The sequence below is a fragment of the Muscardinus avellanarius genome (genome assembly GCF_963383645.1).
Source record: "Muscardinus avellanarius genome assembly, chromosome: 2".
In the NCBI taxonomy this organism is placed as follows: Eukaryota; Metazoa; Chordata; class Mammalia; order Rodentia; family Gliridae; genus Muscardinus; species Muscardinus avellanarius.
In genome coordinates this window covers 65626718-65651880 of record NC_137787.1, presented here as the reverse complement: position 1 = coordinate 65651880, position 25163 = coordinate 65626718, and the positions used below count along the sequence as shown (strand labels likewise).

The 25163-nt window shown below is 44.0% G+C and overlaps 1 protein-coding gene across 1 annotated transcript in view; it reads left to right on the top strand.

Moving 5' to 3' along the window:
* The window catches only part of MYO3B (myosin IIIB), a gene marked incomplete at both ends in the record, with an annotated part of 191426 nt that overhangs the window by 93910 nt on the left and 72353 nt on the right, over positions 1–25163 (top strand). The window contains 4 exons of the mRNA XM_080689381.1: positions 18657–18722; positions 20115–20187; positions 21185–21239; positions 23822–23839. Of these exons, the coding sequence (XP_080545507.1) occupies positions 18657–18722; positions 20115–20187; positions 21185–21239; positions 23822–23839 (212 nt within the window). The remainder of the gene's footprint in view (positions 1–18656; positions 18723–20114; positions 20188–21184; positions 21240–23821; positions 23840–25163) is intronic.

Below are 25163 nucleotides of genomic sequence, written 5' to 3'. Positions count from 1 at the left end.
AGTCCTAGAATGGGGACTGTTAGAAGAAGAGCATCTTGTGTGCTGGAGTTAGAAGACAGAGAGTATACTAAGCTCATGAAGTTGCAGAAAACCTGGCTAAGTTGCTGAGGCTGACCATGAACCTGCGATCCTCCTGTCTGCTCAGCCTCCCACGTACTGGGTTTACAGGCATGTGCCATCACACCTGATTTAGCAGGGGCAATTTTAATTATCCCTTATCAGATTCTTATTTGATGCTTGACATTGTGTTTAATGTTTTACATGAACTGTTTTATTTAACACGCATCTGATTTCTATAATGGGCATATCATTGTGATCCCATTTTGCACATGGTGGAACTGAGGCTTAGAGGAGTTAAGAAATTGCCCATGCTCATGCAGATAGTAAGCAATAGAACAGGGACCTGAGCCCAGGCAATAAGACTTTAGTGCTCACACTCTCAGGTTCTTCCTGCCATGGCTTCTCTCTGTGCCTGGAACCTGGCCCAACAGGTATCTGGAAAAAGATCGCATTCTTTTTCTTCCAGGATCTAAGTAGATCAATGTAAATATAATCTCAAATGACAGATGTCTGGGCTATTTAAGAGATTATTCCAAAGTGGGTTAGTGGATTAATCTTTACAGGCAGGATTACTACTGATTATTATTGTTTTTTCAGGTGAAACAACTTGCCAAGTATTCCATACTCATTATTCCAAGAGCGTTAGTTTTTAAAACTTAAGCCACACATGCATATGTATACACCTATATGTTTACATGTGTGTATGTATGATGTATCTGATTTGAACAACTAATTATTTTAGGTGAACTCATCTACTGAACTCTTTCCAAGCTACTCTGAAGCAAAGGTATTCCTAGGACAATGAACTGAAGTTTTTCAAACGATCCCTAAATGGATCATTTGCTCTTCTAAAGAGCTTTTTGTTGTTGTTCTTGAGAACAATCCTCCCTATCTGCATTTTCTATATACTCATAAGATCTTCCTTCTGAAGTCCTAAAGGTCATGTTGTCTATCCACCTGTGCCTGGACAGAAAATCTTGGAAGGTCATACTTCTGTTTTTAATGACCCTTAGAGGCTGCCCTACCACCCAACTTGGTGGCTTGCCATGCCTAATAATCTAGCTGATCAGCAGGTACTTCCTGGTGTGCAATCCAATTCTCCCCTGCTGCCCTGGCTCGTTCCATTGGATTACCATGGCTCTGGTGTTATCTTGCACGTGGTGCTTTCCCCAAGGCCAGGAAATCTCAGCATTTGTAACCGAGTCAATAGCTATGGTCACATTCCAATTTCCTTAAGTGCCTCCATCTTGAGCCGCCCTCGGAATCCCAGTTTTTGTAATGTGGCTGAGGAGCCGTGAGAACGCCATCTGCTTGCAGGAATGGGGCCATCGGTGGTCGCACGCCTCACTCTGTAGAGGGCACTACTTGTCCAAATCAAGATCTGAGGCCTAAAAGAGCTGGCCCTGGACGTCTAGGCTGATTTTCCCTTTGTAGGGTGATGTGGCCATTTGAAGGGGATGAGATGAAAGCGTTGAGCTTGGAGTGGCATTTCTGTTTATTGAGTATAACTGCTGCACTCAGCTCTGTATAAAGCATGGGAGTAATCGGACTGAATTAAGGAAAGCTACTTAGAATAGCAGGGAAGTTTCCCTAATGAAGAGATCTGATAGACCATGGAATAATCTTCCCTAGGAAGGCTGGTCGCATTGAGATGTGGTTATTTACCGAGGAGCCAAATAGTCCCCCACTGGATACATCTTGGGCCATTTTAATTTTAGTTTGTGACTTTGATTTAATTGGAAAAGCACCTCACATCTGTTGTGGACTACCGTTAGGCTATGTTTCTCAAATTCTAGTCACGTCAGAATCGTTTAGTAAGCGTGGTAAGGGCAGATTCCCTGGTCTACTCCCAAGAGGTTCTGTTTAGTTAGGTCTGGCCAGAGTCTGGGCATCTTTGTGTCTGAATTTCCTAGGTGATTCTGAAGCAGATGTGCAGTAAACTTTGCTTTACACAACACTGAGTTAGGTCTACTTTGGGAAGGTTCCAGATTTTTGAGTAAGTATATTGTATATTTTTGGTATATTCCTCATCCTCATTCTAATGGCTTTCTTTGCTACATCACCAGAATCCTCTTCTACTTGCAGACAGGAAAAAAAATGTTTGGTGAAAGGCTGGAGGATGCCAAGAGAAGGGAATGACTGCAGGGAGCCCCTCATTCCTCAGCCTGGAGTTCCCTGCACTTCCTGTGGGGCAGCCTGGTGTAGAGCCTGATTTCCCCAAATTCTAGGGCATGTTAATAGTTATTAGAAAAAAGAGGGTTCCATGGTCATGTGAGAAAGACTGTGGAAAAACAGAAGTAACCAAATTTTAGCAGAGCTTCCCAGAGTCTTTATCATGATAAAATCATCATCATTTCCTAAACTTTAGGTCATAAAATTGCTCCTGGGACTGTTGGATTCACTGAAAGACTCAGTGAATTGAAGGCAAGAGAAGTCAGTTTGTATATTCACTCTACTCAAATAGTTGAGTGACTTTGGATATGTCCTTGAATTTGTTTCCTCTGAAATAGGAGTCATTTTACCTAGATCACACGGTCACTTGGAGGACTGAATGAAATCAACCACAGTATAAAATAAAAAGCACAGAAAAGAGTAATTATGTGGGTTAATATATATAATATCCACTAATATTCTTCTCACTTTCTCTCTTAATTTCTTTTAAGTGTACTGGATTTTATAAAGCAAAATTATAACATTGAGTTCTTAATTATAGACAATATTGAATTCTTGACAGAAATATTAAAGTAGTCCAAGAAGGTACTTTTTAATAGATGCTATTTTTACAATGAAGATGTAAGAAGCATAGCTATTTATGGCATCACATTCATAAAACAGAAACTTCAGAAGGTACAAATATTCACATTGGTTGCAGAATTTATTTAATGAACCTCTATTATTCCATGAAAGACAGATTTTAAAAAATAGATTAAGAAAAACAACAGTGTAATTTGTTGTTGTTGTTGTTGTTGTTGTTGTTGTGTGTGTGTGTGTGTGTGTGTGTGTGTGTGTGTGTTGGGATTGAACCCAAGAGTGTTCTACCTCTGAACTACACTCCTAGCCTTATTTAATTTAATTTATTTTTGTGGTACTACTGGGGATTAAAACTAGGGACATTCTATGTCCAAGCTACACTCTCAGCTTAATATTAATTTTAAAAAAGGTCTCACTAGTTGATGAGAGTCTTACTACTTGCTGAGGCTCTTCTCAAACCCGTGATCCTCCCGTCTCAGCCTCCCAAGCACTGAGATGACAGATGTGGGAAACCACATCCAAGTCCTATTTTATTTTTTAGATTGAAACAGGGTCTCATTAATGTTGCTGAAGGTCTCACTGAGTCGCTGAGGCTGACCTTGAACCTGTGATCTTCCTGTCTCAGGCTCCCGAGTACTGAGATTACAGGTGTGCATCACCACGCCCAGCTTACTTTTGTTAATTTTTCATGGACACTTGAAAAGAAGAACATACTCTATTTTTGAGGGACAAGGTTTGAGATATCTACCTACATCTACTTTTTATTTTATTTTATTTTATATTTTTGGTGGTACTGGGGGTGGAACCCAGAGGCTTTCTACCTCTGGGCTATACTCCCAGACCTATTTTATACTTTATTTGGAAACAGGGTCTCACTAAGAGCCTCACTCAGTAGCTGAGGCTGGCTTGGAACCTGGGGGAATCCTCCTGTCTCAGCCTCCCAAGTGCTGGGATTACAAGTGTGCACCACCATGTCTGGCTTACATCTACTTTTTAATATTACTATATATTTACAATGTGTATTTATTATATGTTAGTTGTGTTTATATTTCAGTGTATTTTATATATATATATCAACTATATGTATATGTATGTTTGTGTATATATACACCTGTTACAAAAGCTACAAAGGCTCTAAAGATGTAGTACAAACAACATTTTCTGACTACAATGCAATATAAAAATATACAGAAAACAAAAGTTTCTACCATCTGGGTATGAAAAATTAAAACTATCTTTAACATCTCAGGTTAAGAAAATTCCAATGGAAATTCAAGCACAGACAGAAAATTATAATTATGAAAATACTGCATATCAAAATTAATACTGCATGTTAGAATTAATGAGAAATAGTTAAAGAGGGGATTAGAGGCAAATTCATAGCCCCAAATATTTGTATTAATAATCAAGAAAGAATGAAAGTGAATTAATTAGGCTTCCAGCCTAATTAAATTAGATTTAAAAATTAGTAAAGCAAAATAAAGAATTTATTAAAATATAAGTAGAAACTTAATGAGGTAGAATATAGAAAAGAACAGTAGAACCAGTGTATAAACCATAAACTTTCTGATAAAATAATAAAATAAATGAATTTAACTTAATCAAGAAAAATATGTTTAAACATACAAAATAAAAAAAGAGAAGTAACTACAGACACGAGGGAAATTAAAAGAATCATGGAAGAGTACTTAGCTCAATGCCTTATGAATGATTCTGGATGAAATGGGTTCTTTTTGCTGGAACATGTAAATTAGTGAGGAAGGAAACCAGGCAGACCAGAACGCAGCAGTGTCCAGCAGCCACTCGCACAGAGGATGAAGTGAGGGCTGCGACCTTTACAAGGGGGAGAGGGATAAAATGGGCACTTTGTGTCCTCAGTATGTTTCTCGTGAGTTGATATTGATACACTTCTCATCTCTATTAATACGCAGCACCAGTGGAACCTTCCCTCCTTTGCTGAACTCACGTGTTTAGACCCACTTCCTGATGTGATGTAGAAGAGAAGCTACGCTATGATAATATAGCACAGCCCCTCCCTGCCTGCCCTGCCCCTGCCCTAGGAGGAAGCACAGATTGAGTTTTGAAAAGGAATCTGTGAAATAAATACAAATCCACTCATCTGTATGTCTCTAGCATCCCTCTCCCATATTTCTGTCCTTTCAAAAGGTTGCTAGGCAACCAGGTAGAAAAATGGCTGAAGCCCTTATAAAAAGAAGACATGCTTATAATGTCAGAGAAATAAATGTGGGCTTCCTCACTTGGGCCGCCTTCCCAAACTGCCAGGACTTGTGGCATAATCTGCTCAGTAGCAATTACTGCAACTGGCCTGGAGGCTGGTGACAACAGCCATAATCTGGCCAGTGCATCAGGACCCGAGCTGCCCGGTGTGCTAGGGTGCTGCTGTAGCATCTTGTGCCCTTGGAAGGGGACACATGTTTAGTGTTTCCTGCTGAGGCTGGCCTCCCTGCCCAAGTCTGTCTAATTCCATTTCTGTCATTAGCACAGTCTCTGTAAAGCCTTTTTAGAGCTCACTTTTGTTAAAGCCCAATCCTTCTTAGGAGCCGCTGCTATGTCTCCCCTGGCATTTCATGCATCCACCTGGTTTTAAATGGAGCCTGCCTGCCTGCCTGTGTCTCTGTGGGCATTGCTGCGCATGCTGTCTCTGGTGGCCTGGGCTCAGATTGCTCTAAGGAACCTCACAGCCTTCCTACCTGGCCTGTGTGCCAGGGTCTGCTCATGGTGACAGGTGTTGATGTTCAGCTGCTAATTTCCCCCATTAGAGACAATGTGGTAGGATATGATGATACAATCTGTTCATCTGAGGTCTGCCCTGATTTTTCCTGCCTGGAATATATTGCTAACTTTATGGAAACAATAAAGGAAAGAATAGATGTGCAGTCTGCCCTTTAAATGGTTTTGCTTTGCTGGGGAAAAAAATCCATAGCAGTTGATTTCTTTTTGTCCATTATAAATTTATTAACAATGGGTTGTAATTAGGTGCATGGCTTTGCCTTAGAAGACAAATGGTGCTTGGTGAACTGTGACGTCAGTCTGATTATGGTAAAATGACCCATTTGGTTTTACCAGCTGTGACTTTGGAGGGAGCTGCATGACAGAAAATACATAAACCTTAACAGATGAAAACATTCTCAGCTCATGCTCCCTATTACTGATCATTTTGCATCCCCAACCAAACATTCTTTGGATTTGCTGGACGATGTCCTGCTGATCTGAAGAGTACTGAGCTAAGTTGACGGGATGCCCTGAGATTGATTGGCTTACCACATCACATCCATATTCCCATGAATACAGCATGTGCTGCTCAATCTATATTGTACATGGCATAATTTAAAGATGTGATGGTGTTTTGTTAGTGAAGAGGAAGATCCAAGTTGGGAAGCAAGATGGTGCAGGATTCTCAAGTGTAGAATTAAGAGTTGGAACTGGGCATGTTGGTGCACACCAGCACCTGGGAGGCTGAGACAGGAGGATCATAGGTTTAAGGCCAGCTTCAACAACTTGGTGAAGCCCTCAGAAACTTAGTGGAAGCTTGTTTCAAAATACAAAAATAAAACTGGTCTGGGGGTGTGGCTCAGAGGTAGGATGCCCCCAAGTTCAATCTCCAATAACACACACACACACACACACACACACACACACACACACGGGACACGGGGGGGGGGAGGACGGGGTGAGCCTGGCCACATTGTCACCAACTTCTGAATTTGTCTAAGCCTTGGTTTTCTCATCTATAAGATGTGAAATTGCATATCTGCCTCATAGAGTTTATGTGAGGATTAAGTGAGTAAATTCATAGCACAGTGCTTGTGCATAGTAAGCTCTCAAGAAATGCCAGCCATTGCTGTTATTATTATTATTTAGACTCTAGAAATATTATTGAACCCTGCAGAGAAGTGGTCCAGCTTACAGGGAAGCCTTGGGCTCCTCACTGGCCTAAGAGAGAAGAGGGAAGGACCATTACCAGCCCCCTAAACTACTCCCTGTCACCTGAGCATTTGTGAAGAAAGTGTTGGGAAGCTGGGACCCACAAGAAAGAGGAGCACCCCTTGTGTGGCCACGGCCCTGGCAAGAGTGTTGAGCCACATGGGCTCTCATCGATGGCCTTGCCTTCCTGTGATGGGGGAAGTCTTCGAGGCCGAGGGACAGGAGAGAGCAGTTGCCGCCCGCCAGCTTGCTCCAGGTCCTCAGCTGCACAATTCTGGGACCCAAGAGCCCGAAAACCAGAGGCTTCAAGTCTGAGTTTGTGGCCGGTTCTCTCCCTGGTCCCTGTGCTAAGTCCCTTTGCAAAATTTCTTTCTTTCTTTCTTTCTTTCTTCCTTTCTTTCTTTCTTTCTTTCTTTCTTTCTTTCTTTCTTTCTTTCTTTCTTTCTTTGGTGGTACTGGGGTTCCTGGAAACCCTTCTACCTTGGGTTTACACTCCCAGATCCATTTTTATACTTTTTAAATTTGGAAACAGGGTCTCTTAAGCCAGCGCGGCTGGCTTTGAACCTGTGCCATCTTCCTGTCTCCGCCTCCCAAGCACGGGGATCACAAGCGTGGCCGCCACGCCCGGCACCTTTGCTATGTTTTTATTGACTTTCCTTTATCCCAAGGACAGTTTGGGCCAATAACAGGATCATCACAATAGGATGCCTCTCAAAATGTTTGTTTTCACAAGGAAGGAACTTCTGGGATAGAAATTAAAAAATCTTAATTAGGAAATGTCATGCTCCTGGACAAGACAGATCTTTTTGTTACCTCTCAGTTGTATCCAGCAAGTGCCCTACAGTGTCAGAGGAGACCAGACTCATTCACTGGCAGCTCTGAGTGGCCTATTGTCAGCCTGAAATTGAACTTTCTTAAAAATCTGGTGTTTCATCTTTAAAAAAAAAATAAAAGAGCGTCATAACCCTCCGGGTCTCTCTGTCCTTTCTTTCGCTTCATTCCTGTACCAGGTATCAAGTACCAGGTATTCAGTACCATTCAGCTCTGCGTCCGCCTTCTGCTCTTGTTTGTGGACTCAGTAAACCTGTCTCCTTTGCATGTGGCAGATGCTAAGCTTTGACAGTAGAGGGCGCTGGAAGGCCACCACAGGAGAAAGGACAGCTTTTGAAAGCTTTTTCCTTTTCTTAGGTGGTCTTCTGCTCTGGGCAGGGCTTTTGGGACACCCATGGCACAGGCCACTCACCCTCTAGTGGGTTCTACTAGCACTCAGAGGGATGGCTTCCCTGTGGGTCTCAAAGACACGCCGGCAGGCATGGCTTCTTGCCAGCCTGGGCTTATGTTGTATCAAGAGAACTTTCTACCACTAAGTGTTCTAGTTGCACCCTTCCCAGTGAGGCCTGCATCTTCACCGTGGGTTTGGAGGTCGGTACTTCTTAAAATTCGTTTCTTCTTGGGTACTTTGTCTCAGCTAGAAATAGTAGCTGCTTCTAGTATCTGTGATATCTGGATCCCCCCCCTCCTTTTCTTTTTCTTAGTACTGGGGATTAAACACAGGGACACCCTACCTCTGAGCTATACCCCTACCCAGTTTTATTTTATTTTGAAACAGGGTCTTGCTAAGTTGCCAATTTTGGCCTTGAACCTGTAGTCCTCTTGTCTCAGCCTCCCAAGTAATGGGACTCTAGGTTTGTGCCGCCCCACTCGGCTTTCTGTGCTAACTCTAGCCTTCTCTTTACTTCTCAATACCGGATCCCCTGTTACAAGTTAGTAATTATTTATATCAAAATTTTCCCTGTTGAAATGACTGGCGTGGCTTCTGTCTTCTGACTGAATCCCAAACTGGCTGGGTCCTGGAGATTTCAAAAGGGATCCTGTGAGTTTGCAGGGAAGTGACTTGGCACAGCCCATCGTCCCGTAGGGAACCCGCCTGCTGGCTTGACTGTGTTCAGCACGGTGAGCTCAGTGGTCAACACCCTGCTTCTGAGTGAGGGTCTGCGGGGGTCCAGCCCAGTCCCTGGTCTGAGAAAGCCCACTCTCTGTAGGTGAAAGCCACACTCTAAAGTCAGCTCCATCCATAATAAAGGTGGCACGTTAGCTCCCATCTGCTGACTATTTTATCTTGTTCCTCATAGTTCAGAACCCAGGTAAGGAGAAGTCCTGGTTTTTATTGCCGCCACCTCCTGCCCCATTGCTTTCTATATAAAAGTGTTTTCAACGACTCACCTCCAGAGGAAAGTGATGGTGCCCTGTGAAATCTCAGCGTATTTAACCTACAGCTTGCTGGTCCCCTGGCCACAACTGCATCACCGTGATGTCCATCCCACTGCAGAGAATCTTTTTTCCTCTAAAATGCTGATCTAACTGGGGAGTTATTCTATATCTCCAAAATGTTTAGACATGCCCAAAGGATTACCTTCAAAGAGTGCAGTCCCAAGGAACCCGCACAAACAGTCTGAAATTTGATGATGGGGAAAGTTTTAAAGATTAACGTGATCAATTTGCAAAACATCCCTTTAAAATCTTGAATTTTTTAAAAATTATGCACTTGACAATGAGTGTGTGACAAGGAACAGGTGTGTGGCTTCCTCTCTGTGCATGCTGGCCATGTAGGAAAAGGTCATTCATCAGCCCTGGGCAAGGTCTACTTCTCTGCCACATTGGACGTTAACAGTTGGATTCAATGGTGGTGTGAGTTCTTGATGGAGGAGGAAATGAAGGAACGATTGCCAGCAAATGACCACCTGACTCAGAGAGCGAGCCGCATGCCCACTCGTCCCTTCATCATCTCCCCTGACGTGGCCCTGGCTCTTGTCCTTGACTTTCTCCTGCTCTCTGCATGCCTGGCTGAGCTGCTTGTATATCTTGTGTGTTTGCATAAGGAGAGTACTACAGTAGAGGGAAAGGTACCCCAACGTGCTTGAGAGAGAAAGAGAAAATGTAATTCATGCCTTTTGTGAACATTTGAAATGTTGGGGTAGCAGCTATGGATGACTAAGATGAGAGCTAAGATGACTCCTGCCCCCGCCCCCGTCTTAAGCGGAGGCCAGGAGTGATGGCAGCTGACCCAGGGAATGTAATATTGAGATCCTGAGGTGACCTTCGAAGCTGACTCATGCTGAGCTAAGAAGCCAGAGGAAGTGAACCCAACACGGAGTCACTTACTAACTGTAAATGGTTAAGAATGGCTTTCTTATGAGCCCCGTGATTTGGTGTAGTAACTTTACATTTTAATGATTATAGCTGAGTATTGCAGACGATATTATTTAAGGGACATGATCAAATAGGCTATTTAGGATCAGAATCAAGTCGAGTATAATGGCTCGGACCTGTAATTCCAGCACTTGGGAGGCTGAGACAGGAGGATCGTAGGTTTGAGTCCAGTCTCAGCAACTTAGTATGACCCTGTTTCAAAAGAAAAAGATAATCGAACTGGGGGATAATAATTCTACTCCGAGATAGAATGTCCCTAGGTTCAATCCCTGGTGCCAAATATGAAGAAAAAGGATTAGAATTGAAAGAATGAACACTCTTGAAACTTAAGTACAAATCTTTGCTTTTCTCCTTAGTGCCTTTATAATTTCTTCAGTCATTGTGGAATGAAACCTCATAATGACTGATGATAAAACTTCTTTTAGTGAAATGGGACTTTGAGGCCACATAGGTGTGCTCCGTCTTGGTCTCCCTCCAGTCACTTCTGGGTCTAGTGTCCTGGTAAACTTCTCTCCAGCCTTTTCCTACTTCGAAGAATTGGCTCTCGTTGGGAGGTGCCTTTCTACTGGGCTTCGCATATCACACAGGCATCTTTTCCAACCAGAGCAGCCTTTCATGTTTAATGAGAGTGCCATCTGTACAGCACTGTGTTGCTAATTTCTGAATAATTTTCATATCTATTTTCTGATTTTAGGAAAATATCTTCAACTGTGACTTTTGTATATTTTGGATGGATCTGGGTCTGTGACATATCGAGGTCATTATTTGCTGCCTGGCACCCAGCAGCAGTGTTCCAAGCATGGTTCTGATGGACTTGAACGTGCAGTCACTATTCACAGCATGTTCTATGGAGCTGTGTCCCCAGGAGTGCTCTTCATAGCCCTGGGAACCGTGTGTTGGTCACCTTCTCCCTGGCTTGGGCTCTGGGGCCCCTCTCCTCTGCAAGGGCTTGCTGAGCCATCCCAGAAGAGAAGGCAATGTCTGCTCTCACTGTTTAAGTTACGTGGTGAGAGCCAAAGTATTCACTGGCAAGAGCTGTTTGCCACCAAAGAAATCTTTTATAACTTAGAAGTGTATGACGCAGGTGGCATGTGTACCCCATTTCAGCCTACACATAGTTTGAAAAATAAAAACAATAAAAACAACCTAAATGTCCACCAATAGGTGAATGGCTGAGTAAACTGTAGCATGCCCACGTTGTAGAGTATTATTTGGCTATGCTGAAGTTGACATGGTATTGTCTTTAAGTTGTCTTGCTAAATGGGAAAAAAATAACTACCAGTACACCTGTGTGTGACATATAAGCTCACTTTCACTGCCCAATACTACACAACTATTATAAAAATTAATAAAGTTTAAAACTGATAATGTGCTGATTATTATACTTGCAGAAAAGAAAACAGCATATATTAATAGCAAATGTGACAAATGCTTATAAAAGGTCTGATGGAACACATGCCATACTGATGATATGGGAAAGATTAAGTGTTGAAATGAAGGATTTGGTGTTGGGATTAGGTGCTGTGCTGGAGAAGACTCTTGTTTTTTATGATCTGTCCTGTATTGGGAGGTGTTTTTTTTTTTCCCCCTGAAATGGAATCATATATTACAAATAAATATTATTATTTTAAAATTAATTTAAACATATAAGATGTAATTTAGAAAGAAAAGCAGTTTTGGCTTGGGCTGGGATGTAGTTGTCAGGGACAGGACACGGGAACACGCCTAAGCAACTTTATTAACAGGATCTACTAATTGCAATCAGACCGACGGCTGTGTGGCTGTAGTTAATACTCTCCAAAGAGATAATTACATTCAAATGTCTTGCTTTATTGCTTTTATAAGTAAATAAGTAGAATTTTTTTGAAGGCACTCCAAAGACTTAGCTGTACGTTAGCAGTTATTAATGGCTCTACTTTGGTCTTTAAATCTTTCTCTTTATAGCTGCCCTGCTCATCCCTCACACCCACCTCCCATCGCCAGCTGGTTTACATCCCCTCTGTTCAGGACCTGCCTCAAAATGCCCAACTTCTAGCGTGTCTTTCTTAATGAACTCGGCCTCCTAGAGACAACTCTTTTCTTAGCATCCCCCTGGTGAGCGTGCGTGTGCATTTGAGGACTTTATCTTGCACCTTCTTGAGGCATTGCTTGCTAATTGTTTCTGTCATTTTTTGCATGCGTGTTCTCTTAATTCATCTCCTAAAGCAATGGACTCTTTGTGAGGTAGATACAGAAAACAATGCGGTTTATGGACATTGGTGAAATAACTACCTGAATTTAAAACCTGGCTCTTTCACTTTTCACTGGATATTTTAAAGAATATTTCTTCTTTTTTTTTTTTTTCTTTGTTCTGGGGATTGACCTCCAGCCCTATTATTTATTTATTTATTTACTTACTTACTTATTACTTATTTATTCATAAACAGAATCTCACTCAGTTGCTGAGGTCTCCCGAGGTTGACTGGGAGCCTGCAGTCTTCCTGTCTCAGCCTCACAAGTGCTGGGATTACAGACATGCACTACCGTGCCCGGCTCATTTCTTCATTTAAACTGCATTTTTCGCCACCTGCAAAGGTGGACTAGTGGCTTTTGGTGCTGCGGGATTGCTGCAGTGCTTGGTAGACCCATCTGTGAACTCTGTGGGCTGGGCGGTGTGAGACACATGCTAGGAGCTGCTATTCATCCTCTCCTATCTCCAGTCCACCACTCGTGTATAGATACTGTCCTGACACCTGACAGGTCCACGGTGAGGCTTAGGCCGTGATTTGTTCGCTGATTTGGGCGAGGTCTATTCAGGGACTTGGGAACACTTGGGATGAGAGTTTTATTGTCAAATCCAACTCAGCATGCCTCTGTTGCTCAAACCTCACTTGCTGTGAAGAATTTAGTTGGGATTTGCTCGTATCCAAAAGAGCTGTTCCAGTTTTGTCTAGCTTTTGTATTACTTTGCTTGCTGAGTCACATTGTGTCTGCATCATTTCCGACTTGTAACATCTGCGTGTCTGTCTTGTGTGTCTGTTTCGTGCGCATTCCTTCAGGCAGTCACTTGTTCAGCAAACACGGAGCACGCTGCTCTGGGTGCTGTAGGTACCCAGGGAACGTGAATAGGAGCCTGCGGGAGATGCATTGGGAGAACATTCTAATCTGAAGGCACATCATGTGCCAAGGCCCTGAAGCATGAACGAGCAGGGCCTCTTAGGGAGCCACAAGTTCTATGGGGAGAGCCTGGGGCACTGAGTGGGCAGGCAGGAGTGGGTTGAAAGGACACTGGATAACCAGGTAGGCAAGGCCATTTGCATATCACGCAAAGGGGTTGAGATTTTATCGTGTTAACTCTGTGGGTCTGCTGAAGAATTTTGAGCAAGAAGATGACAAGGTCCTATTTGTATGTTATAAAGAAACTGTAGGTAAGGAGAGCAAGCTGGATTAGGGGAGATGAGGTAGAGGGAATGAGGAAAGCGAGGAGGCCCTGAGCTGGTGAAGGACTGGCTGGGATGTGAAAGGGACTGGGGTGACAAGTAGAGGTTTACTTGGTGCCTGATTGATGTATCGGTTCTCCATCATTGTCAACACAAATTAGCATAACTTAGTGGCTGGAAACAATACAGATTTATCATCTCAGGGTTCTCTAGGTTAGGAATCTGACACAGCTTCACAGAACTAGTCGGGCTGTCATTAGCGCTCCGCTTTTCTCTTCAGGCCTAGGGGAGAATTTGTTCCTTGCTCATTGGTTCCTTGCATCGGTGGACTCCAGGGCCCGTTCCTTGCTGAGGCCCGCCCCTCTTCCAGGGCCGCCAGCATTACTTGGCTCAGGCCCCACCTCCTCCATCTTCAGAGGCAGCAAGGCAGGCCAAGCTTCTTTCACACTTTGAGTCTTTCCTGGCCCCCCCCCCTTTTTTCCTTCTGCCTCCCTCTTCCTCCTGAAAAGACTCCAATCAGTCCCATCCAGACTCCAGGACACCACCCCATCTCTGGGTCCTCTTGCTTTCGTTACCCCAGCAGAGTCCCTGTTGCCACGTCAGGTAGCATATTAACAGGTAGGTCCTGAAGGGCATGATGTGTGTGTGCTGGGCGGGAGCCAGTATTCCACCTGCTCCAGTTGGAGAAGTGGCTAACCAGGATGTAAAATCTAGGTTTCTGACTTTGACAACCAGGTCGAATGCAGTCGCAAGTAAGAAGGTTGAATTCGGTTGTGGATATGGTCACTTTAGGATGTTCCTTGGAACCATCTAGTGAGCAGTTAGATATACCAGCCAAAAGACAGAAGAGAAATCAAAGCAGGAAATACAGCTTGGGAAGCTGTTAATGTCAAGTGAGCCGTCAGCAGATGTGTACGATGAGAAGAGAACAGGCTATGAACAGAATCCTGGGCCCGTTATATTCTAGCTGCAACAGGGGGGGAAGCACTCACAACAAAAGGGAAAATAGCTCACCTGGTCTCCCCACGCAGGGTATCTGTCCCTTTGGCACGCTTCTCCCTTCCTCTGCACCTGGCCTGTTTTCTCTCCGGCACCCTTCTTCCTCTTGCTCCTCATTTCTGCTCCCTGAACTTGAGCTTGCATACTGTGCTCATGGCCTCTCTCAGCTGCCCTATTTCTATGTTGCCTCTTTCTCTTGGTATCTTACAGTTCAAACTTAAGAACAAAAACAACAGTCACCTTCAGAAGAGAATTGGGTTGACCCAGCTTATCATATGGAGTCACACTGTGACACAGATCACCAGAGTTGGGATGGCTGTCCTGAGTACAGGTGTCCATCCCGGTCCAATGAGCTGCTTCTCTGTTTAGGGACCATGATGAATTCAATCCGACTGTTTAGAAAAATCATTGTGTTCCACATAGGCTTTGGGGAAGAAGGTTATTTAACCTCCATCATATTTGCTGGCCCCAGAATTATGATGGGAAAATGGGCAGATAATAGGTTCTCCCCTCACTGCTAGCCTCTAGTGGCCCAAATGCCATCTGTGGGCAGGGGGACAGGAAGAAGTCCAGGCTAATGCAACTCAAGCTGAACGTAGTCATTTTCTTTCAAACCGATGGCCTTCCGAACTGCCTTGGTATGCTCATAAACATAATCTAATCGAGAACTGGTTGTTCAGCTCCTTGGCTCGTCCAGCCACTCGCCATTCACACACGTGCAGGCTCCTCCTGCAGAAGGGAGTCTGCTCACGAAGGTCTTTCCATCACTCCTAACATGCAGAGCTCACTTTCTCTCCAAGAGGGACCCCCACCCTGGCAATAAGCCTAGCTACTCGAGAGGCTGAGGCAGGAGGATGGCAAGTTTGAGGCCAGCCTAGATAACTTAGCAAGACCCTGTCTCAAAAATTAAAAAAGGGCAGGGGATACAGCTTAGTGGCAACACTTCCCTGGTTTCAATCCCCAGTACTGAAATAAAATTAAGTAAATAAAATAGGCCCTCTCTGGGCAGGGTTACAGCTTGTGTGTGTAGGGTGAGTGAGCCAGTGAGGTACCACATTACTCTTTAATGAACTACAATGTGTAGCACCAGATCCAAGAAAGAACTATAAAGTCTTCCAGCTCCTTTGGGTTTTAATTATACACCGGTAAGAATCGTTTACAAAATCTCATTTTATTGACCCAAAGTATGATGGACTCCAGGAAAGCTGGGACATCTACAAGGCCTAATGAGCTTCTCTAAATCCAATTCCTCTGATGCTCAGCTTCAGAGAAGACATCTCCTTGTGTGGAGTCATGGAGATGGCTGGGGCAGGTGGTAACCCACTGCTGCTCCCCTGGGGCTACCACCTAAGCAGCACCAAGCGCACAGTTCCTGCTGGGAAGCGACTAGAAGCAGGAAGTTGAGTGTTCTGTACACAACAGTGGCCACTTGCCATCCCTTTCTCTTTGGACCCCGGCCAGATCTACCTCTCATCATGGCACAAAAATGCCCCTCCATGCTTGGCTGGAGAAGGCAAGGCAGTCAAAACAATGTTGGGAGACAGACACACACTCTACTAAATCATTGAACAGGCTGTTGTGAGCCGGCTGGGGTTGCTGCAGTCCAGTCTGTCCAGTCTGTCTGCAAGGACTTATTGGCCACAGTGAACTATCTGGGGTGAGTTAAGCCTGAGCCAGTGGATCATTTAAGCAGCCATTTCCTGTGGGACTGAGCTTTGTGAGGATAGAATGAGCAGAAAACTGAAGAAGATCAAAGAAAGTGCAAGTATAACACCAAATTACTCATGTTCTTTGACCCTACTAGACTCATTTTCTTTTTGGCACTGGGGATTGAACCCAGGGGCATTCTACCTCTCAGCTACACTCCAAGCCCTATTATTTATTTATTTATTTATTTATTTATTTATTTATTTTGGTGGTACTGGGGTTCCTGGAAACCCTTCTACCTCTGGGTTACACTCCCAGACCTATTTTTATATTTGGAAACAGGGTCTCTTAAGCCAGCGAGGCTGGCTTCAAACCAGCGCGATCCTCCTGTCTCCACCTCCCAAGCACGGGGATTACAAGCATGCTCCACCATGCCTGGATCCAAGCCCTATTTTATTTTTAATCTTGAAACAGGTCCTCACTAAGTTGCTGAGGTTGGCCTTGAACCTGTGATCTTCCTGTCTCAGCTTCCCAAGTACTGGGATTATAGGAATGCACCACCACAACTGGCTCCTGTCAGACATTTTTGTGTGTGTGTGTGGTACTGAGGGTAGAACCCAGAAGCTTTCTACCTCTGGGCTATACTCCCAGATATATATATATATATATATATATATATATATATATATATATATAATTAATTGGAAACAGGGTCTCGCTAAGTTGTTGAGTGCCTCACTAAGTAGCTGAGGCTGGCTACTGTGCGATACTCCTGTCTCAGCCTCCCAAGCGCTGGGATTACAAGCGTGCACCACCACGCCCGACGTTTTTTTAAATTTGGAAACAGGGTCTCCTAAGCCAGCGAGGCTGGCTTCAAACCTGCACGATCCTCCTGTTTCTGCCTCCCAAGCTCGGGCATTACAAGCGTGCATCACCATGCCTGGCCTGCCAGACATTTTTTAATGCCTTGATGCATGCTATTTCTAAGCCTGAAAGGGCTTCCTTCTTTTCTCTAACTTGAAAAGTTGATCTAATCTTCAGAGGACAACTCAGGTTCATCTCTTTTGTAAAGTCTTCTCGGACTCCCCAGATGGGGCAGGCAGCCCTTAATTTTGCTCACATGTATCTTCATGATTGTGCTTCAGTTATATTGCCTATCGAGTTGTCTTTTCCACTTATGGTAGGATAATACTCTGATGTATTATTTGACTCAGGATTAGTTTCAGCTGCATGTAACAGTGGCTTACAAAAGATGAAAGCTTATTATTTCTCCCATTAAAGAAGACTAGTGGAGAAGCATTCTGGTATGGAAGCTTTGCAGCATCATCAAGAATTCGGTGTCCTATTTATCTTCTCTGCCTACTTAGCTCATAGCTTTCATTTTTAAGTTGCCTCATGTCCATAATGGCTGCTCCAGCTCCAGCTATAACGTCCATGCTCCAGGATGCAAGAAGGGGAAAGAAAAAGGGTGGCATGTATCTTCTCTATTAAGTATGGAATTATTGCATACTTTTACTTGTATATTATTGACCAAAACTTAGTCATATAGCCACATTTAGTGGCAAGTAACTTAGGATTAGATCTTGTTATGGCAGCAATGTGTTAAAATAAAACCTGTGCAATAAGAAATGAGACGAGGATGGTCATCGGAGGGCAGGCCGGAGTCATACCATCGGATGCAGGTCATGTCTCAGGTCATTCTGGCTGCTTCCCAGGCCTTTGCCTGTTGAAGCTGAGCCATTTCCGGCCGACCCAAATTAAAATGAAGAGGACATATAATGGGTATAAAAATCTGCAGCCATGATTTAGGTGTTTTAAAATGTTTCTTTATTCACCGAACCTGCCCTGCCCACATCCCTAGTTCCATGAGTGGCTAGGAAAAAAAATAATCAAGTAAAAGTAACATAGTCACTTCTGTTTAAAAACTGATTTTCTTTGGGGGTAAGCATTCAGGTAAATTCAGAGCTTGCCCCTTCCTTGTCTTCTCACAGAAAGGTCATCTGTTACCCACGAGTCCGTCTGCCCTCCTCTCCTCTCATTCTCTGGGACTTCTGACCCCTCCATATCCAGGAACCTCTTGAAATTTGGGGCATTGTTTTCACTGTTCTGCTCTCTCCAGTGCTGATTGCAGAAGTTGGCACACAGGAAATAGTTAAAAACGTGACTGATGTGTTTATGAGTCTACTTTAGCTATATCACATAATTAATTCAAATGGTACCATAATGATCTGAAAATCCTGCACAATTAAAAGCCTATTTCTATAAAGCCCTGAGCACTATGTTTATAGCTTTCCTACAGCACTGACATTCCCCCCTTTCAGATACAGTGGCTCGTGGGCTTGCCACGCCTCATTAGAGTGTCCATGGCTCCAGTGTGTTCCCAATCTGCGTAACTCTCACAGGCGCCCAGAAAGCTGGGGACATAGTAAGGCTTCAGTTGAGGAAAGTGTGTGACTGCAGAAGGAGGCTCTGGCACTATGAAAGTTCCACTAATGAATGATTTCCACCAGAAAGAAACAGAAGAGATTTTGTTGCAGCAATTTAGAAGGACATCAGTAAAGACAAGATGATATTTTGCCTTTTGGTAAACTTTAATATTCTTTCTGAATTGCTTTTGTTTTTCAGAAATCCTCCCCCTACTTTACTGCATCCGGAAAAATGGTGTGAGGAATTCAACCACTTTATTTCACAGTGAGTACTTTTTCCACTGAAAAGTGCTTATTCAACAAGGCCTTGGACAGTGACTGGAGAAAGCCAGTGGAATTTACTTGGCGCTAGGACAGGATTTGTTCCAGTAAATGATAGAAGAGGCTTCTGTAGGATCTGAAAAATAGAAGTTCCCTTATGACTTGGCTATTATCAGTCCTCCTGATCATATGGGTCACATTTATCTGAGAACCTACTCTATCATGGACCAAATATTGCCAACATGTCATGTTTACTGAGAAAGGAGACCCAACAATGTCCACCTTGGGCCCAGAGAGAAGAGAGGTCAATAGTCTCCAATAGGCGTTACAGCTTGAGTGTCAGGCTTTGATCTTTGATCTGTGGCATGGGAACAGGGCTCCCATTGTCAAGATGATAGAGGAATAAGCACAGGCTCCTGAGCTGGAACACCAAGGTGAGGTACCCTAGCCGTGCCTCCAGGTGCAGAGACCGGGATGATAACTCATTTGATGGCACCATGTCCCTGGCAGGAGCTATGCCACCAGGCAAGACTTGCTGAAACCAAGACAGGAGAACCAATAGGGACACCCACAGGATGGCTAAGTACAGGATTATGGGCTTTTGGCCTCATCCTGGCAGAGGTTTACACAGGTCCCAAATCTACAAAAGATACTCAGTTTTCTGGAGGGATCATGAAGCCCCAGGCTAAGATCTGGTGAATTTAGGAGTATGGATCTAGACCAGGCCTTGCATGGCATGTCCAGGTGCTAGGGCTGAAAGAACGCTTAGGATATCAAACGATGGTTTCAGAGATCCTGGAAGGAGGAAAGAAATGACCAAATATTAATGAGCAGGCCCCGGGGGTGGGGAGGGTGTCAACACACATTTTCTCACTTGTGTGTTTGTACAGACTTAGCTTCCACCCGGTCTGTGCAACAAAAACAAACTGGATGTCCTAATCATCTTTCTTATTCACCGGATAGATCTGCAGTCACTAATCCACAGTCTCCAAATCCAAACAGCTCTGAAAATAACAGTCCTTTCTTAGTTGAGTCACTTAGCAGCAAAGCCTGACCCGACATGAACTGATTTGGTGGCAACGCATGCCCTGAACCGATGTGAGGCTATTTATAGTCATTATTTGTCCTGCTTCGTGTGAATATTCATATGTTTTGCTGCAGATATATCAGAGTTTGGTTACGATGCGCTGCCCCAGTTCCTGCTGGGAATGTTGCATAATATACAGCGACTGTTTGCCTTTCTCAAACTTGATAAAATTTGGGATTCTAAACATGTTTGGCCCCAAGGACTTTGTAGAAGAGCTGTGGATCTGTATTTCATTTTCATTGGAAATGCAGTGTAGTTCAGGGTCCCTGAAATTGTTTGCTACTTCAGTCCCTCCTGGACTCGTGCCAGGTTCTTCTGGCGAGGTGGGCAGCAGAGAACTCACCAGGAGAAGCTGTGTTGGAATGTGACCATGAAGTTCAAGGTGAGGGTGGAAGACCTGTCCTCACCCTCTTGCCCTACTCTGACATTTTTTTGTCCTGACTGTAGGATGTACCAGGGGTAGCTACAATCAGGGGTGGGATGTCCAGCCAGGACAGGAAGGACAAGAGATCTCTGCAGGAGGGATGATTGATGCTCACTCAGGAGCAGAAGAAGGCCCCTTCCTGAGGGGAGGCAGCCCCACAGGATGGAGGGAGAGCTGACAAAGCCTGTTGGCTTGGGACCACTTTTCAGACCACCCCAGGGAGAGAAGTCTGGGAGCGGAGGTTCCACTGATTTTGTTGGCGAGGTCTGGATCCAGATTTTTTTTTTTTTGCGGGTCTGGGGATGGAACCCAGGGGCATTTGACCTCCAAGCTACACCCTCTGCCCTATTTTATATTCTTTATTTTGAAACTGGGTCTCACTGAGTTGCAGAGGGCCTCACTAAGTAGCTGAGGCTGTCTGCGAACTGCGATCCTCCAGGTCTCAGCCTCCCAAATGCTGGGATTACAAGCGTGTGCCACCACGCCTGGCTAACATTTTTTTCTTTTCATTGCACTGTGCACACAGATACACTTGACTGACCTTCTCTAAGGTGTCAGCCTAGAAAAATTCATTACATATTCTCTAATATGCCTTCCCATTCTTAGCTTTCCTGATGCCTCCAAAGTGTGACTTGACTCACAAAAGTTTGGCTTTGGTATATGTATATTTTAAAGAATATGTTTATATTCTTAAACCAAGCCCAGTACTGCTTGGATGGATTACCTCTTTGATGGCTGAGCTGGGTCTTCAAGGGTGCTTAAAATATAGAAATTTCTTCCTATCTTTGATAGTTCCTTATGGTAAATCTTATTCTATGCCAATTCCAATCTGCTTATGTGTTTCCCAATTTTGAGAATTCCAGATGCGCTCACTCTGAGTTGCTTTAGATTTGGAAAAGTCTGGAACACTAGAATGGAGGGTAAATATAGAAAACAGTGCTTTTTCTGTGCATAGTACCAGGAGCAAAGCAAAAAGCATCTTGTTGAAATAACAGAGGAGGGAGAATCTGGTAAGTTCTAAAGACCAAGGGAGACAAGAAAAAATTAAATGATTGTGTACCTTATTATTAACTTGAGATATCGAAATATGTCATCAAGCTTCTCTTTCTTTGGTGAGTTAGTTTTCTTTATTATTTTTCTTAGTGAGAAGATTATATAGTATAAATTCATAATTTCTAAGTTCTTTCTTAACCTCAGCTCCACCACCTTGTTTCCCCAGAATATCTTAGATTCTTCAACTGTGAGTTCTCCTTCCACAGTATTTGTAGGATCATCTATCTTTCAAGGCTGGAGATGGATTATTGCATTTCATATCTTTGGACAGAAACCTGCCCCCCATTTCCAGACGATATCCTTTGGTTTCATAAATGAGGCTGTCTATCCTAGGCTGCAGCCTAACAAATGGGATTTAACCAGACTCAATTTCGTTTTATTTATTCAAATCTCTAAGTATAAACAATTATACTCCCTGTGTTTGAAGTGTCTATTGAAAGAGCCTTGGTTTGTTTTTATACTTACCTTGCTCATATCAGAAAAGAAGGGCAGAGGATTAAGACCTTCAGATTATAAGCTTTTCCTTATGGAAGGAGTGGAGAGGGGAAGATGATTATCTGGTAATTTTAGGAAAAGTGTTTTGAACCTAAGTTTTTCAGACAATTGCTTTAGTTTCCTTCACAGAGCAAGCCACAGAGCTTTATATAAAAATAAACTGAACTGATTCTAAAGAATCAACAGGACTAGCAACTTTTTAACAGTCTTCAGATCTTAAAGTCACGTGTCCTCATGTGACTGCTAAACCACTGTCCACTGAGTCCTGTAGGTCTTTCTTGGTCCATGGTGGTCACTACTCACCAGAGGACCTGGAACCACCTCATTGGCTACTGTAGGGGGTCTGGATGGGTTGGTCCAGCTGTAGCCTGGTGATTTTAGCAGTGTGCAGATAGGAGCAGGCTATGTGCCAGCACACACAGGTGCATGCAGGAGGGCTGGGAGGGTGAGAAGCAGGAGCACTGGACATGGCTTAGTGGGTTTCAGATTTGCTTCCAGCCTCCTTATTGGAAGATAGAAGAGATTTTTTTTAAAGGCCTAAAAGTCTAAAATCCTATTAGCAAACCTGTCTTGGAGTTTAAAAGAAAAAAGAAAAAGAAAAAAACATCACCCTGTTTGGTTCTGAACCTTCGGTTGTTAGTGATAATTGACTCATTTGTATGTGTTAGTTATGCATTTGTCAAAGCATGACTCCTGACAGCTTAGTTATGATAAATTAAACTGGATGCTCACATAAATTCTGCACTGCTTTTTATTGGTAGCTAGGCCCTTGCCTGATGTTTTGTCACCTCTATAATGTGTGGTTGGCTTTGTAGCAATTTCATTATCAGCCCTTTCCCCTATGGCTAAGGCTATTTGCATAACAAGTTTATCTGGTTCAAGTACCAGCCAGACTTCTGCTTTGTCAAGAGGCTCCATTCAGAAGTAACCCTTTGATAAGATAACAATAATTTGCATTTTGCCCACTCCACCTCCATCTCAAAGGATGTCACTTTTTATTATTATTATTTTTTTAAGTTCAAACTAATTTCAGGTCTTTGGACTAAATTACAAAAATGCTTTCCTAACCATCTGCAAAAGGTATCTGTGAGCTATGCACTTTCATTTTGTCTCTGAAACTTTTGGAGGTTTTTTTTAGGAATTAGATTTAGGTCTTCATCAGCAATGAATGGCTCTTGAGCTGATTAAGAAGACAATAAAGATGGATCTCCCTTGGTCAAGGGCAAATCCACCAAGAGCAGGAGCCAGCTCGGCTTTAGATTTTATGAGGACAGCGCTGGGCTCATCCACACATAAACTGCTTTCTTGGGGTGACTGGCTCCGGCAGCACAGGGGAGAAACAGTAGTGTCTCTCCCTCCCCCATCACAAGGCACATGACTGACACCCCCATAACAAAAGACAGATTAGCAAGGGAAAAAGAGCTATAGATTTCTTTATTGGATGTTTTACTTGACAAGTAGCCTTCAGAAAAGAAGGCCCAAAGACCCAGGGAAAAACTGTTTTTCTGGTTAGATTTGATGAAGAATGGATAGTTGTGTAAAGGTATGATTGACCAAAGGGGGATATGACCTATGAGTAATAAACTGAGGGGAACTTAGAGACCTGCCAGATTTTTCTTGACTGCTGTGTAATCTTGTGTATTACAGAAGGAGGGCAAGACACCTGTCACTGAGGGTCCTCAATAGAGCAGGTGGGAGAGGGTCATAGTGAACTTCCTGCTTCTGTGGTCTTCTTAATTTCCTTCAGCTTGGAATCTCAGTATGCTGAGGAGCCATGTGTGTGGGTATGGTTTCCTGGCCCCCATTGGTGGTGTGCACAGGTGCGTCTCTTTCTCAGAGCAAGCAACGTGGCCCAAGCCTGCCCTTCAGTCCCCAAATGCTGGGGCAGTCTTTCCTAGCCCTGCGGATGACAGATGACATTCAAATGGCCACAGCTGAATGTTAACAAGATGAGCTCACCCTGAGCTATGGAAATGAATGTGCATTTGCATATATTTATTCTTTAAGAACTGAAACCTAAACCAGCAAGCCTGGTTTTTCCTAGGCCTGACTGTGGATGAGGGTAGGTATTTGGGGGTGGTTGTTTGCTTAACCTTGATTCTATTTCCTACAAGCCAACAATTCTCAGTTTGGTCTCTTTGTTTTGTGTTCCAAGGCTGCTTAATTCCATGTGGCTTTGAAACGGGGGTTTCTTGCGAGAAAACCCCCGCGAATTCTTTCTTGTCTACGGAGAGTGAAGAATGACACCTGCAGACCTCAGGAAGGGGAGTAAAAGGTTTATTGGAAGCACAGGGAATGGGGTAAGGGTGGCTGAACACCCCCAAAGGGGCTGGAACTCTGGGTCCAGCAGCTGCCTTCAGGCCAATACTTGAGAGTAGCCCAAGCCGAATTGCCTTCAGGTGCAGGCTGCTTTCTTCTGGAGTCCACGCGATCTACCAGAAGGGAATAGAGAAAAGTGGCCGAACACCCCATAAGGGTGGTCGGAACTCCGGGGTCCAGTAGCTGCCTTCAGGGTCACTACCCGAGTGTCGCCCAAGCCAAATGCCCATCAGTTGCAAACTACTTTCTCCCAGAGTCCACTCGATCTGCCAGAAAAGAGGAGGTACAGGTCACCCCTAGGGGCCCATGATGTCCAGCAGAGGCCTTCAGGTCACTACTCGAGAGTCACCTGAGCCACGTGCCCTCAGATGCACTCTGCCTTCTCTCAGGGCCAATATGACCTGCAAGAGAGAGAGAGAACAGCTCCCCAAAAGGGGAGGGGGTCCCGAGCGGGAAAGGCCCCGCTTTTGCCATCTGACTGGCCAATGCCTGACCGCTTGCAAGTCCGTTTGTGGTTAGGGTGACTTTTGGGACTCCAAGGAGAATTTGCATAGGGCATTTGCAAGTCCTTTGAAGGGTCTCCTTTCAGGAATGCCAGACTTGCTAGGTGGGTTTGTTGATTAGGAAACTCAGGATGGCTTTGTGAAGCTCTGGCCTTCTTATCTCCTGAGCCTTTGGAATTTCAGGCATCTGTCGCCCCTCAGGAAACTCAGGAAATTAGCTTTTTTCTACCAAGGCCTTTTCCCTATCTGTCTATTTCCTTTCTACCTCCTCAGCTTTATAATGTCAATGGACACTGGGCGTGGTGGTACGCGTTTGTAATCCCAGCATTTGGGAGACTAAGACTGGAGGATCATGGTTCATAGACAGCCTCAGCTACTTAGTGAGAGGCCCTTTGCAACCCAGTGAGACCCTGTTTCAAAATAAAGAATAAAAAATAGGGCTGGGGATGTAGCTCGGAGGTAGAATACCCCTGGGTTCCATTCCCAGTATCACACACAAAAAAAGAATAATGCCAATAGGCAACAGACTGGCATCGATGAATAGCATAACCCAGGAATTAAGTT